The sequence below is a fragment of the Lingula anatina genome, chromosome 2 (assembly GCF_051362555.1).
Source record: "Lingula anatina isolate TDL-2025a chromosome 2, LinAna3.0, whole genome shotgun sequence".
Classification (NCBI taxonomy): Eukaryota; Metazoa; Brachiopoda; class Lingulata; order Lingulida; family Lingulidae; genus Lingula; species Lingula anatina.
In genome coordinates this window covers 48,553,979-48,568,838 of record NC_141768.1, presented here as the reverse complement: position 1 = coordinate 48,568,838, position 14,860 = coordinate 48,553,979, and the positions used below count along the sequence as shown (strand labels likewise).

The 14,860-nt window shown below is 39.0% G+C and overlaps 3 protein-coding genes across 3 annotated transcripts; 1 reads left to right on the top strand and 2 right to left on the bottom strand.

Annotated features, from left to right (window-relative positions):
• Nucleotides 1–1,374: 1,374 nt before the first annotated feature.
• LOC106171844 (uncharacterized) lies at nt 1,375–5,005 on the bottom strand. Its single transcript, XM_013552332.3, has 4 exons — nt 4,930–5,005; nt 4,569–4,615; nt 4,160–4,342; nt 1,375–3,902 (listed from the first exon to the last, which is right to left on the bottom strand). The coding sequence occupies exons 2-4, from the start codon at nt 4,605–4,607 to the stop codon at nt 3,636–3,638; spliced, it is 489 nt and encodes a 162-aa protein (XP_013407786.3). The 5' UTR covers nt 4,608–4,615; nt 4,930–5,005; the 3' UTR covers nt 1,375–3,635.
• A 605-nt stretch (nt 5,006–5,610) lies between these two features.
• On the bottom strand, nt 5,611–9,759 carry LOC106159740 (cytochrome P450 3A24-like). Its single transcript, XM_013536138.3, has 2 exons — nt 9,205–9,759; nt 5,611–8,469 (listed from the first exon to the last, which is right to left on the bottom strand). The coding sequence occupies exons 1-2, from the start codon at nt 9,598–9,600 to the stop codon at nt 7,318–7,320; spliced, it is 1,548 nt and encodes a 515-aa protein (XP_013391592.2). The 5' UTR covers nt 9,601–9,759; the 3' UTR covers nt 5,611–7,317.
• Nucleotides 9,760–10,265: 506 nt separating this feature from the next.
• LOC106159724 (cytochrome P450 3A41) lies at nt 10,266–13,559 on the top strand. The gene is made up of 2 exons (XM_013536109.3): nt 10,266–10,831; nt 11,590–13,559. The coding sequence occupies exons 1-2, from the start codon at nt 10,436–10,438 to the stop codon at nt 12,739–12,741; spliced, it is 1,548 nt and encodes a 515-aa protein (XP_013391563.2). The 5' UTR covers nt 10,266–10,435; the 3' UTR covers nt 12,742–13,559.
• The last annotated feature ends 1,301 nt before the right edge of the window (nt 13,560–14,860 follow it).

Sequence of the window (14,860 nt, the reverse complement as noted above, 5' to 3'; positions counted from 1 at the left end):
CGCTAAATTGCTGTCAGGTTCCGAGAGCGCACAAAAGTTAATTACCCCCTTACAGCTTTTAGTAGGCGGTACAGACATTTAAGCCGGTCAGGCTGACAACAGTCTAGTGAAACTCCCTACGGGGATAGATCGATCTAAAATCTATGGGAATGCACTCTTAGTCTCTAGTAAAGTTAGATGACAAGTTTGAATAAATACATAACAAGGGTTCTCAATCACCAACTAATATCCTCGTACATATATTTTAAATATCGGCTTCGCATCTGCGGACCCCCCTTTAAATAATCCTGGATCCGCCCCTGTTTAAGACAGCTTACTCATTACCGTGTAAAATTGTGTTGATGTATTTGTAAATTATAAAAAAAGATTCATCTTCGAAAAGTCCATGAAGGTCAGACCTAAGAATAACTTTAAAAAACTTTAAGATAACAATGACACATCATTTAGGGATAAATAATTTGATTTATAGCAGCCGCTACTAATAATTATATTCCTTTCCCCAAATCTGAAAAATTGGAACAATACTAGAAATTTGATAAAAATGCTAAAATTAAACAAATAAAATATTTCTTTAATTCAAAGCTGTAATGGATGCTTAAAACCATATGCAAAGTTTTACAAGCCGTGGGATATGTGTTTCTCGCTTATTAGCTAATAATAGAAATACTGATTTATAAATCTTGACGGTACCGTATATAACAATGGAAAAATGTCAAAATGATTAACCGACATTTACACAATTGGAGCTATAACTGGGACCCATTCTGGTCGAAGGTTTTATGTGAAAACAAATACTCGAATTGCCCTGTCCATTACCCCCACTTACGATAGTTGAGGAATTTACATTTTCTACATTTATTTGCACAAAGTTGATATTGATATTTTTTTGTTCCATTTAAACATCTTTTCCGGTTAACATAAATATTTCTCTTCTACAGAAATCGTAGAGTGGTCACCGTGAGACATCAGAGTCCAGCTTACTTTCAGTACAGGTAAATCCTGACTGCTGGAACCCCACCTCTAAACTCAACATCCCAGGGGCGGATCCAGGATTATTGGAAGGGGGGTCCGAGCATGCGAAGCCGACCCTTCCCCCCAACCTGGCATGGGGTTCGGGGGCCGCTGAAGGGCCCCAAAATATTGGGTCTTTTAGAGGGCGAAAGGTGCCATTTGGTAGGGTTTTGAACTATGATTCATCTAGCTAAAATTCTAATATCTCTGTTTTATTTTTCAAAAATCGAAGAGGGGGGTCAGGAAATTCGCCACTGCTCTCCTCTTTATAGATCCCCTGAAAGGGTTTCTGACACACCCCAAGATTATAGTAGGGTGCCATCTCTTCGTATTTAAAAGATACCAGATTAACAACTCCATAGATAAATAGATATTTTATTTATTCTGAATTGTGAACAGAAGCACATAAGTTAAAGAATTTTTTTTCTTTTTCACAATATCTGTAATTCAAGCAGTCAAAACAAAATACGTGCTATTTAAAAGGATAATATTACGATAGATTGTATCTCAGAATACACTGATATGACTGAGGTTTCTAAAAACTTCATATATATATCGCCAGAGATCAACTTTTCCTTGTCATATGGCGACAGAGAGAGAGGGTGAACGTATTAAGTTATTTAATACCCCTTCTGTTGTGTAGCATTTGGCTTAGTTCACTGTAACAAAAGTCAGTCCTTTATTCAACCATTATTTATATATAATCTTTATATCAGGGCTTTTTCAGGCCACATCTTTTTATTTCTTTTGACATATTGACAGTTAAGAACTGTCAAGGCTGACGCACATCATTGTTATCAACAATTCCAATTTGTTGAGCGTTTTGCCTTGGCCGCGTGCCTAGCGCTATGCGCAGTGGTCTCCGTGTAGCGTTTGCCGAGGTTAACTGTCGCTCACCATAACATATCTCTTCCGTAGAGATATCCCAGCGGAGACGCACAACGACCATAAGCATCATTCATAAAGACAAATTATCTCAAATTTCAAGGAACTGCTCTCCACTGGGATCTGCTTATCTCCGGTGTTTCGTGCGTCTATAAAATAAAACGAATTAGAAGAAAAGAGAGTGAAATTTAGACGGGTGTGGAAACTATCGATGTGTAGCAGACAGATAGAAGAGGGCGAGTCAAATGAAAGAAAAAAATTCAGGGACCACGAGCAAAGACGGTAGCAGCATGTTCGACCATAAAATTATATAATATTCAGAGAGAAAAGAGAGGTGATTGTATTCAAATCGGGTAATACTGAAGATAAAACATGCTAGTATGATCCTCCCTCTGGCGCCGTGACTGACATTCTGATACCAGCCTTAAAGGACAAGCTCGTGATTCAGACCTTCTGCTGGGAATTCTAAAAGACTTTAAGTGATACTTAGAAGTCATGACGAGCATAAAATTCCCTACCAAACCAAAATGGACAAAAAAACAAGAAGACGAGACGCCGTGATCCTCGCCAGGTGTAACTCGGCTCATGCGTCCCTGACTGTCCGCGGGGGAAGTTATTACCTGGAAACCCTGGCTGCATATGAACACAGAGAAGAGCACGCAAGAAAATTTTGCGGTCTCTAATGTTGATCTTTTTTTTTTTTTTTTTTTTTCGTCATGGAACTTGAACGTTTATTTCGTATTCATTGTTGTAGTTGAGCAGTATTCCAGCTGCTGCAACACAATGCTCTTCCTATTACATGTATAAAGGCGCACTCAATGTATGGATGCCAAAGTAAATTACACTCCTAATTACACTCCTAAACTTCCTTTCCCCCTCTCTGCCCCTCCCCACTTCTCTTTAAACGAAGACCCTATATACGGGAAACAACGTAACACACCGGTAGACCTACATCCCTGATTGCCACTGAAATATCAGCGCGACACCATTCCTAAAATAGTTCAAATAAATTATGTTAGGAACATAAAAAAACTCTGATACGCGCATAACATATATTTGATAAAGCTCTCAGGACTACATGGACTCGGTGCAGACTGCGGTGACAGAATGCGTCTACAGCTTCTCTGTCGCATCTAACTCTGCACAGGACATAAAGCATACAGATTTATTTATATAATATCCTTCTCCTTTGATCACCTTAATCAAAATATAAATTTGCTGATGAAGGGTGATGTTTTGGTAATATCTGAAACTCAGAGACCCCGTGACGGACCTTCGAACATCCCTCCCCCCTCCGGCTATGGGCCTGCTCAAGTGACTCCACAGGTAACAATGATTGATGGGAAGATAGATTACAGTGTATCCAAGCTGGCACATTATGTTAAGCACAAGCTTATCTTCCACATGCCATGATGGTATGTACCCAGTTGTTCTACAGTGCTGGTCTTTTTTCCCCCCGATTTCAACCTCTACTATATGCTGAGTGCTTAGCAAGGAGACAGCAGGTACCATCTTACGCGGCTTAGATGTCCTGCATGCCTACTGAAGCTACCAAACAATCGTTTTAACTATTAAAATTACCCCCTTGCAGCTTCAGTAGGCGTGTCAGATATCTAAGCCACTTCAGTTGATTGCAATTTAGTAACTGTAAGAATCCCCTAGGAGTCAATCTTCAGTTAGTATAATAGCGTCTGGGAATGGTCCCTTAGAATATCAACATACACCAGGGTCTGTAAATATTATTCTTGGTTTTGTCTTTTCTCAATAACAAGTTCATTATAGCCAGTCTCAGGGTCCATGACATCCTTGAACTCCAGTTCCATACACTCTCCAAGCACAATCTCTGCAGTGGTCTGAACAATTAGGTCACCAATCACATGACCACCGATCACATGACCAGTGACATCAGAGAGGCTGATGTGGAGATGCGGGTGCAGGTGCTCACTGTCTCCTCTGAGGGTCCCAACCAATGACACTATCTCAAAATTCTCATTAAAGGTTTTTATCTACAAAAAAGATAGTACTAGTATCTTTATCCCAGAAAGGCTAAATACCCTGCAAGTTAATTGTAAGCACAAGACATATACCCTGGTATTATATAATGACAGTGAGACAAGTACAAATCTCAATGACATGTGTCATGTATTCAGTACAAGAGATATATTTGCACATGGACAAATTACACTTTTGTCTATGATTTGCTTGAAAGAAATGATTTCTGCAGCTTTGCCAATCACCAAAGCTGTCTCCACATTTGTTATACCTCCTCCTTGCCTACATCTTTGTTTGTCGCCATTCTGAGTGTGGCTTTCCTTACACTCCCCACACACGTCATGACGAAGACCGCCTTCAGTCCGCTCCTCTGAACAAACTGCACTAACGCTGACCTGATTTCCTGCCCAGGGGTAAGACGCAGGGCATAGCTCCTGGTGGAACTACAGAATACCTGAAGAGGGGGACATCAATATATTAATACACACATAGAGTTTATATTGGGAATGAATTACACCATTCACTTAAGGGCCCCTGTAGGCCTACTTTTCATGTTCACCTGGAGAAAACCTGAGGAGTTCATTAATGTACTAAGACCCATCATCAAGTAGGCCTATGTTATTTTATATTGCTGGCTCATAGGCCTTATTGGTTGGCACTCAAAACTAATTTAAGCCTACCTGGGCAACATTTTTGTCCTCATCAGCCGTTTCTGTCATTTTTGCACCTAAAAAACGACACCTTAGCGTGTAATCATATAAAATATGTACTTCAAAGATTTATATACATTTGTTTTCACTATAGAAATAATTATCCTACTTGGCCCTATTAGGCCAATGCAACCTATTAAACCTAGACCTACCTACCCATAGCAGGCCCACAATGTAGGCCTCTTTCTAGTTCAGTTTTAAGATTTAAAATGAAAGCAAAACCATCATTTATCTAATTCTTCACAAACCATATAAAGATATGACATCATAACCATTTGACTGTTGATTGCAGGTATAAATAATTATGAATTTTGAGGAAGATTTCACTCACATTAGGTAAAAAACAGTTCAGTATGCGACTCTGAAAACTGCAACCACTGCCCACCGATGCAAACGGATGGTAAATTCCTACACAATTTTCCTAATGTTATATCTCTCCCCATTTATTCATTTATTTTCAATTTTGCTTCATCTTCATTTCTCTTAGATTAAATGTAAAATGTTTCAGTTAAATGGAATCTCTCTGAAATATCTAATAGATATATCTCTGTATTGAAAAATTACGATGCAATGAAAAATATTGAAAACATGAAAATGAATAGGCCCCCCTAAGACTTATTCACATTCATTCATATTTCGCGCCCTGATGAGTGACAGAAAAATTTAATGCTTAAATATGCATTGAAAAGAGGTAAGAGATTGTGTGTTATTTATCTTCGTTACTTTTCTCTTTTTTAAAAAAATGGCGTTTTTTTAAACCTCTGCTCTGGATTAATAATAGGGCCTACTTTCTTTTGTTTTATTTAAAGTTATGTTTTACGTTCTAGATATTAAAGCTAGTGGCACTAGTCGAGGGAGAAATGAACCGTAGGCCTACAACTGATCATGGCGTTCTCATTTTTCCTCATGCCTGTCTTGGGCTCATTTCCAATGTGCAGCGTTTTGCCGATATAAACAGTGGTGTATTCTTCAAACCCACACCACGTTCATCAACTACAAATTAAAACTCGCATTTTGTTCGATGTGCTTTATTATAAACTTATTCAAGATATATCCTTTTAATAGAACAAATAAATTGTTAATTATTACATCCAAATGTCGGACACTCATGGTTCACAGACTGCTTACATTAGGCCTACAATCCTTGTTATGATTTAGAGGGGGTCAGGGGGGTCCTGACCCGCCCTTCGGTTTTTGAAAAATATATCACACCAATATTCCCCTTTTGAATAGCTAAATCAGAGGGCACTGTTTGCTCTCCATATTAAACACCAAACTATTTTCGGAGCCCTTGAGTAGGCCCCTAACCCCACACCAAACCCAAGGCCTGTCATTCCGCCCCCCCCCCCCACTTCAAATAATCCTGGATCTGCCCCTGTAAATGCTGACACCTCTCTAGGTTATACATAAATATGCATAGCAGAGAAATTAAAGTGTATTCTAAACAAATACTAACACTCCGAGTAATACTGATTGAATATGCCATATTTACCTGTCAGATTATTTGACATGGTGGATAATACTGTACATGCGCATCATGGGGATTGAGGTGGGAGTGCATTATCAAACACAAGTCTTAAGCGCAGTTAAGGGGCTGGTCCTGTCCATTTCTTAATCCCAATGTATACCAGAATAATGCAAATCCTATGTCAATATTTTCTAAACTACTATTCCCCCAATTAAACTCTGCTTGCCACGAACCTGATATGTAGAAATATTTGCAATCACAGTTTAAAGTAATGAAATTAAAGGATCTACTCTTTTTTTCTGTATATATTACAAACACAATAGACTTACCAGAAATAAGACACTTTCGAGGTCCGCAATTATCACAAGTTTCAGCTAATACCAAAGAAAAATTCCGTCCCGCAAAATTTGTTCAAGATAGACGACAATAGACTATAATTCAAATAACTACGTAACAAGATCTTCGGTGTCCACTGTATACATAAAATGAACAAAACGATAAAAATGAATTATTTCTAATAACAAATGTGAGAATATATGTGTAAAATTATATAAACCGTTACCCCAATATTAAATTGTAAATCGCTCTTGGTTATATGCAATTTACTAAGCTAAGAAATCAATATGTAACTTCTTTGGCAATTCTGACGTAATATCTTTTACAGTCCCAAAATTTTCTATTACATAACTTTTGTACAATGCAATGTAGAAGTAATTGATACCTGAATGCAGTAACAAATAATCTTGTTTAACAGAACATTTCAAAGAAATACCAATGAAAACTGTTTCTTTTTCTTCGTTTTATCACAAATGGATATTTTTAATAAAAACACTAAAATGTGAGCTTAGCAGTACATAATATCACATCAGAATTACATTTTGACTATGAAAATAATTTCAGTCCCCATTATGATTGTCAATTGTCTAATGATGAATTTCAGAGAAAAAGGTAAAAATGACGTTTCTATATGATTTTACCAGATTCAGTAAAATACATCACAATTAGCCCCCTACCTGGAATGGTTTTCCCAAACATCCTTTAAATGGAATCTTTTTAAATACTTTTAACAGAAAGAGCTTTGTTACATTTCTATAAAAAGTTGACAACTAATATTATTTAATTTATAGAATGTTAGAGCCAGACGAAATAATTAAAATTAACATAAAAACCTTAATCTGAAAGTATTAAGTACGCCATATAATTAAAATCTTTGCAATTTTCAAATGATAACATTACTGCCAAGTTGGTATTTTACACAAATCTTTCCTCAACTTTTAAAATTATTGGCTTTTCAGGTTTCATTGGATTTGACTTGGAGAGCACCATAGGAACCTGTGTCTCCGCACACGTCTTCAACGTGAAGTTCTGCAGGACCTTCACGAGGATAATCTTCATCTCGAGCAGGGCCAGACGCATACCAATACAGTTGCGGGGCCCCATACCGAAGGGCATGTACCAGTAGGGGTTGCGTTTTGCTTTCTCCTCTGGCGTGAATCGCTCTGGGTCGAACTTCTCAGGGTCCGGGTACTTTTCAGGATCCATGTGGATGGCGTAGATCGGAATTACCACGGCTGTCCCCTTGGGAATGAATAAGCCGTTCACGGTGGTGTCTTGGTTGGCCACACGGTCTACACGAATGCCAACAGGATAAAGCCTCATCGACTCATTCAGAACCTGCTCCAGATAGCTCAACTTTGACACAGTGTCGTAAGTGGGTTCGGCACCTTGCAGCACATCATCAACCTCCTGTATTAGTCGCTGCTGTATCTCAGGATGGGTGGCCAGGAGATAGGTTGTGAATCCTAAAGTGTCATTTGCAGTTCCAAAACCTGCAATGAAGAAAATCATCCCGTTGCCCGCAATTTCTTCCGTGGTCAGGGCTTTTTTCTTCCATTTTGCCACCTCTTTCTCGTCATCACCCAGATCAGACGTGGACATGGTGTGCGCAGTCAACATCAACTGCAGAAAATCATTGTAGTGTCCTTCCTGGGCTTGCTTTCTCACATCCAGAAGAGCTTTAGTCGTTTCTCCAAAGTAATGGAATGAGCTCAATACCCCACGGAATCCAGGAACGTGCCGAAGGATGGGTGCCAGCTTTTTTATCAAGCGAGGTGCAAAAAAGAGGAGGAGAACGGCAGGATCTGAAAGATTGATATCATTAGCTTTTTCTGCATTTTTTACAAAAGGGTGGTTAGGGTTGTTCAGCGAGTCAACCTCGACTCCAAAGGCTGTAGCACATATCACGTCCATTGTATAACAACCCCAGATTTTGTTTTCAAAACTCTCTCCAGCTTTGGCTTTCTTCTTCAAGTTTTCAATCAGGGTGTTAGCGCACTTAAGAATCATTGCCTCCATGTGTCGAAGCTTCCCGGAACTGAACGTTGGAGTCAACGTACTTCGCATCTAGAACGACAAAATAGAACATTTCAGACCTATTTTTTTTTTGTAAAGGGAGTCAAAACATTTTTAAAGGAAATTCTATAACTGATCATCCAACTTGAAATTGGTTTTATGAGTTTTAAATATTGATCTTTCTTAATAATTATTTTAATCTTACATATTTTGGTAATTGCGTTTTTAGAAGGCCTAGCTATTTGTTCTCATGTAAAGCCTACTGAACATTTTAAATTGGTTCAAACGTTTTAGTCTTTAAATAAGCATATTATTATAAGTTTTGGCACAAGCTATGCGGTCCATAAATATGTTCATATATAGGTCTACATGTCATAACATGTTATTCAGGCATAACCCCGCCCCCCTGAGCGTGACGCAAAGTAAACACTGAAATCAAGGAGTGTGCAATAAGTAGGTCAAATTATGCAAACGGCGATTACTAGGGGCGCATTCCCATAGATTTTAGATCGATCTATCCCCGTGGGGAGTCTCACTAGATTACTGTCAGATAATTCGGCTTAAATGTCCGTCCCACCTACTACAAGCTGTAAGGGGGTAATTAACTTTAGTGCCCGCTCGGCTGACAGCTATTTAGTGTGAACCCCCAGGGAGTTAGGTCGATCTAGTTGGATCGATCTAATCTCTGGGAATGGGGACTGAGACTAACCTTTAATACTATATTATATAAATATACATGGGCGGTCTTAAAAGTATTTTAAGAAAATGAGTGAGACAAGGGCTCACCTGTTTCCACGGTTCACCTCTTACTGCAAAGACCGACTTGTCCACTGGCGATATTTGCGTGTCCGGATCTGCATTCCTGTCCGTGAAGACGCTGGCCTGTTTTACCATCACCTCCTTTAACATTTCCGGGTCTGTGATCATAATATCCCCCAGAATGTTAAGGAATATCCCCGAAGACAAGGCGGCCGTCTTACCGTAGGTCCTAGTGACATGTAGATCGAAGTCACAAAGACCGTATTTTATCATGTCCACTATATGTCCAAGCAGGGGTAAAGGGGTTGGTCCTGGGAGGCCAAACTTGCGCCTGTTGTCCCAGCTGTAGTGTAGGTAGATGATGGTCAGAACGGCTACAACCAACACGACAACTACCCATGAAGGCAGGAAGAAGAAATCCATGCTGTCTGGATCTGCTGTACACAGGCAATATGACCGATTGTCTAAACTTAATCTTATTTCAGCGCAACACAAATATTGGACCGAAAACTGCAGCTTGTGTGTTTATTTAGGATCTCAACAGCACTGGTGTCAAAGGTATGCGCATGTGTAGTGACATTAACTCGTCAAGGGGTCGCTAGTAGTCTCACGCAAAGTGATCTCTGTGACATCAGAGGATAATATGCAGCGGTGCAGAAAGAGTCAGAGGCATCTCATTAAAGAACTTTAACAGTTTAAAAGTGGTCTTAACTGAAAGACCAAAATAAATTAATAAGAATATATAATTGTTTTAATTGATGTTTATTTTTAATCGTTCCATCCACGCATATTATTTTTAAAAATTAACTTTTGGTATCGTCCACTCCTGGTACGTTATTTTTCAGTACTTTATTTTTTCGTCACGATGTCCAGTGTCCTGTACGAGAGAGAGAGATCTCTATTATACAGGGTCCGGGGCTCATTGGTTTGAACAGGTAAACCGCGTCCCTTATTTTCGGTGTATTTTGGCCCACTAACTAGGATTATTTGAAGTGTGTGTGTGTGTGTGTGTGTGTGTGTGTGTGTGTGTGTGTGTGGGCGGGGTAGGGGGGGGGGGTAGGTCAAACACAAACAAACTTGATCAGCCTTCATCTACGAGTCGCACTGCCCATGCGCAACCGTTTGACGCCTGTGCTGTTGAGATTCTATTGTGTTAAAATAAACACACAAACAGACTTTCAGTGCAATATATGGGTTGCGCTGAAATACGATTAAGACAATCAGCCATATTTCCAGTGTATTAACAGATCCAGACAGCATGGATTTCTACTTCCTGCCTTCGTGGGTAGTTGTTGTGTTGGTTGTAGCCGTTCTGACCATCATCTACCTACACTACAGCTGGGACAACAGGCGTAAGTTTGGCCTCCCAGGACCAACCCCTTTACCCCTGCTGGGGCATATGGTAGACCTGATGAAAAACGGTCTTTGTGACTTCGATCTAAATGTCACTAAGACCTATGGTAACACGGTCGCCCTGTCTTCGGGGATGTTTTTTAACTTCCTTGGGGATATTATGATCACAGACCCGGAAATGTTAAAAGAGGTGATGGTAAAACAGGCCAGCGTCTTCACTGACAGGAATACAGATCCTGACATAGAAATATCGCCAGTGGACAAGTCGGTCTTTGCAGTTAGAGGTGAACAGTGGAAACAGGTAGGGAAAGCGAGTCCTTGAGGGCATTCACATCAGCGGTCAAATATCAGATACACGCATAAAATATGGCGACCCACCAAAAAATTTGCCGCTTAATTCCCGATTAGACACTGAATAAATTCCCCGCGGGGATTACGCAATTGCATACCAGTGGGTCGGCCATATTTGTTGCGCGAATATGTTAGTCTGCTGATCTGACTGCGCTCCTTGTTTCACTCATCTTTTTTAAGTCTTTAGAGAAAACATATATATATATATATATATATATATATATATATATATATATATATATATATATATATATATATGGGTACGTCTTCAAAGTCTTAGTACATGTAATCGCCGTTTGCATAATTTGGCCCACTTATTGCACACTCCTTGATTGCAGTGTTTACTTTGCGTCAAGCTCAAGGGGGCGGGGTTATGCCTGATCAACATGTTATGACATGTACATATTAACATATGTTAAGACCGCAAATGGTACTTAAACTTATGAAAACATGATTATTTTAGAACTTAAATGTTCAATAAACTTTACATAAGAACAAATACCAGGGAACGCAATTACAAAGATATGTGAAAATTAAAAAAAATATTAAGAAAGGTTAATATTCTAGATGAAAACAGCCCAGGGCCCCGTAACACGAAAGCATCGCGCACTGCGACCGCGTTACGAGGCCCAGTTCTCTTAAAATATGTTTTGACTCCCTTTGTAGCTAAAAACAAACGGTCTGAAATGGTCTTTTTTCACGTTTTAGATGCGAAGTACGTTGACTCCAACGTTCAGTTCCGGTAAGCTTCGACACATGGAGGCAATGATTCTTAAGTGCGCCAACACCCTGATTGAAAACTTGAAGAAGAAAGCCAAAGCTGGAGAGAGCTTCGACAATAAAATCTGGGGTTGGTTCACAATGGACGTGATATGCACTACAGCTTTTGGAGTCGAGGTTGACTCGCTGAACAACCCTAACCACCCCTTTGTAAAAAATGCAGAAAAAGCTAATAATATCAGTTTGGCAGATCCTGTCGTCTTCCTCATGTTTTTTGCACCTCGCTTGATAAAAAAGCTGTCACCCATCCTTCGGCACGTTCCTGGATTCCGTGGGGTATTGGGGTCATTCCAATTTTTTGGGGAAACCACAAAAGCTCTTCTGGATGAGAGAAAGCAAGCCCAGAAGGGACACTTCAACGATTTTCTGCAGTTGATGTTGACTGCGCACACCATGTCTACGTCTGATCTGGGTGATGACGAGAAAGAGGTGGAAAAATGGAAGAAAAAAGCCCTGACGACGGAAGAAATTGCAGGCAACGGGCTGATTTTCTTCATCGCAGGTTTTGGAACTGCAAATGACACTCTAGGATTCACAACCTATCTCCTGGCCACCCATCCTGAGATACAGCAGCGACTAATACAAGAGATTGACGACGTGCTGCAAGGTGCCGAACCCACTTACGACACTGTGTCAAAGTTGGGCTATCTGGAGCAGGTTCTGAATGAGTCGATGAGGCTTTATCCCGTTGGCATTCGTGTAGACCGTGTGGCCAACCAAGACACCACCGTGAACGGCTTATTCATTCCCAAGGGGACAGCCGTGGCAATTCCAATCTACGCCATCCACATGGATCCTGAAAAGTACCCGGACCCTGAGAAGTTCGACCCAGAGCGATTCACGCCAGAGGAGAAAGCAAAACGCAACCCCTACTGGTACATGCCCTTCGGTATGGGGCCCCGCAACTGTATTGGTATGCGTCTGGCCCTGCTCGAGATGAAGATTATCATTGTGAAGGTCCTGCAGAACTTCACGTTGAAGACGTGTGCGGAGACACAGGTTCCTCTGGTGCTCTCCAAGTCAAATCCAATGAAACCTGAAAAGCCAATAATTTTAAAAGTTGAGGAGAGATCTGTGTAAAGTACCGCCTTGGCAGTAATGTCATCATTTGGACATTGCAAATATTTTCATTATTTGGCTTATACTTTTAAACCAAGGATTATATGTTGATTTTAATTTTTCCTTCTGAGTTCAGTATTCTATAAATAAATAGTAATAGGCCTAGTTGTAAATTTTTATATAAAAGTGACCAAGCTTTTTCTGATACAAAGACAAGTTAAAAGGATTCTATTTCAAGGATCTGTGGAAAACTGTTTCAGGTAATTATGACGTATTTTGCTGGATTTGGTGAACTAATATGGAAAGGTCATTTTTACCAAGTTCTACTATATTCATCAAAATACTAATGACAATCATAGTCTAACTTAGATAGATATTTTCATAATCATAATGTTTTTCTGTGATATAATGTAAAATCGTGTTTTTGTACTTTTTTGGTTGAATTCTTAAATTTTAGTATTTTTATTTTTTAAAAAATATGCATTTGTGATAAAACAAAGAAAAAGAAAGTTTTCATAGGTATTGCTATGTTCTGTTTAACAAGATTATTTGTTATTGCACTCGGCTATCAATTACTTTCACATTGCATTGTCGAGTTTATTATACAAGTATTACGTCAGTATTGCCAAAGAAGTAACATATTAATTTCCTAGCTTTGGTAATTTGCATGTAACCAAGAGTGATATACATGTAACCAAGAGTGATATACATGTAACCAAGAGTGATATACATGTAACCAAGAGTGATATACATGTAACCAAGAGTGATATTTATGTAAAGGTTTATATAATTTTACATATATATTCTCACATATGTTATCAAAAGTAATTCATTTCAGACTTTTTGTTATTTTGTTCATTTAATGTATACAGTGGATTCCTGTACACACCCTGGGCCCGTTAATTCCATGATCAAACAGAAGGTTGTTGATTACAGTACAATTTATCTGATTTAATTGATTAATTACAAACCAACTTCGTGATAGAACAAGGGGTAAAGTGTGCTGTTTGGCTAACGTTTTATAAAAACCACTTCGTTCAAACCCCCGTATTTTTTCTTTTCCAAGGCCACTTCGTTGCATTCAGGAGAGTGTATTGTCGGTATAGATTGTAAATCGGTGGCGGATATCTGAGGGGAGGGGGTAAGACCCTGAAAAAGGCGCACAAGCCAAAAGCTCACGCGCTTTATACCAGTTATAGATGATCCTCTTAGAATCGTTTAAATTACAATCTTATTTATTTATTGATTGATTTATTAGATAAAATCAGCACGGTTTAATCTGAAATAAAACAGTTTGCACACACGCTTAGCGTAGAGCCTTTAATTTTATAGCGTCACAGGACCCATTTTGGACGGCGACCCACGTTGCGCACTTCCCATAATTCCGGTGTACTCATAATCATTGGAAACGTGCTATACAGATATAATTTTTATATCACACAAGTATGTTATTGTTTTTAAAACCTCATACATGGCTCGGCGTGGAAATGAAATTAGAGAGGTGTGAAAATTAGATGGTTGCCCAGTCCCGTTCGACAGTGCCAGCTCAGACAGAAATTTAGTTGTCTACCAGCTTCCGTCCAACTATGTAGATGAGATGCACAGGCATTTCCTAGCCTTTATTCAAATACATTTACAGAAAACAAAAGTTCTAAATGTAACGAAAATAAGGTGAACATTTTATTTCGAAACGAGCATCATCTGATTTTCCATTTTGTTGGTCATACATATACCGGTATGCCCATTTCCATGCTTGGAACACAGTGTTAATGCGGACATGGAAGCGGTTGAGAATCGGAGTATAGCGAAGGAATACACCAAGTATTTTCATTACAACTGTTGAGTTTTAAAATAATAATTTTATATTTTTAAGTATAAAAAATACAAAATATATATATAAAAAAAAAAAAAGTGCAAAATGCTAAATTTAACTAGAAAAGTGAATTTATGGAAAGTAAATGAGTGAGCATTAGGCCTATAATCCCTAGTAGGCCTATACCTTTATAAAGTCGTAGTCATTGCCGCTATTTTAAAAGCCTGCATGTTCGTCGCGCTTTCCGCCTTTTGAATGATTAAAAATTACCGGGTTTTTCGTACCTAAACAAAAAATATATGTCATTGTAGGCCTAATTCTTGTTAC

Coding starts and splice junctions, on each gene's coding strand:
- LOC106159740 (XM_013536138.3), bottom strand. CDS start 9,600: ATGGATTTCTTCTTCCTGCCTTCATGGGTAGTTGTCGTGTTGGTTGTA. Junction 8,470..9,204: donor GAGGTGAACCGTGGAAACAG/GTGAGCCCTTGT, acceptor TTGTCGTTCTAG/ATGCGAAGTACGTTGACTCC.
- LOC106159724 (XM_013536109.3), top strand. CDS start 10,436: ATGGATTTCTACTTCCTGCCTTCGTGGGTAGTTGTTGTGTTGGTTGTA. Junction 10,832..11,589: donor GAGGTGAACAGTGGAAACAG/GTAGGGAAAGCG, acceptor TTCACGTTTTAG/ATGCGAAGTACGTTGACTCC.
- LOC106171844 (XM_013552332.3), bottom strand. CDS start 4,607: ATGACAGAAACGGCTGATGAGGACAAAAATGTTGCCCAG. Junction 4,343..4,568: donor AGGACAAAAATGTTGCCCAG/GTAGGCTTAAAT, acceptor CCCCCTCTTCAG/GTATTCTGTAGTTCCACCAG. Junction 3,903..4,159: donor AAGATGTAGGCAAGGAGGAG/GTATAACAAATG, acceptor TCTTTTTTGTAG/ATAAAAACCTTTAATGAGAA.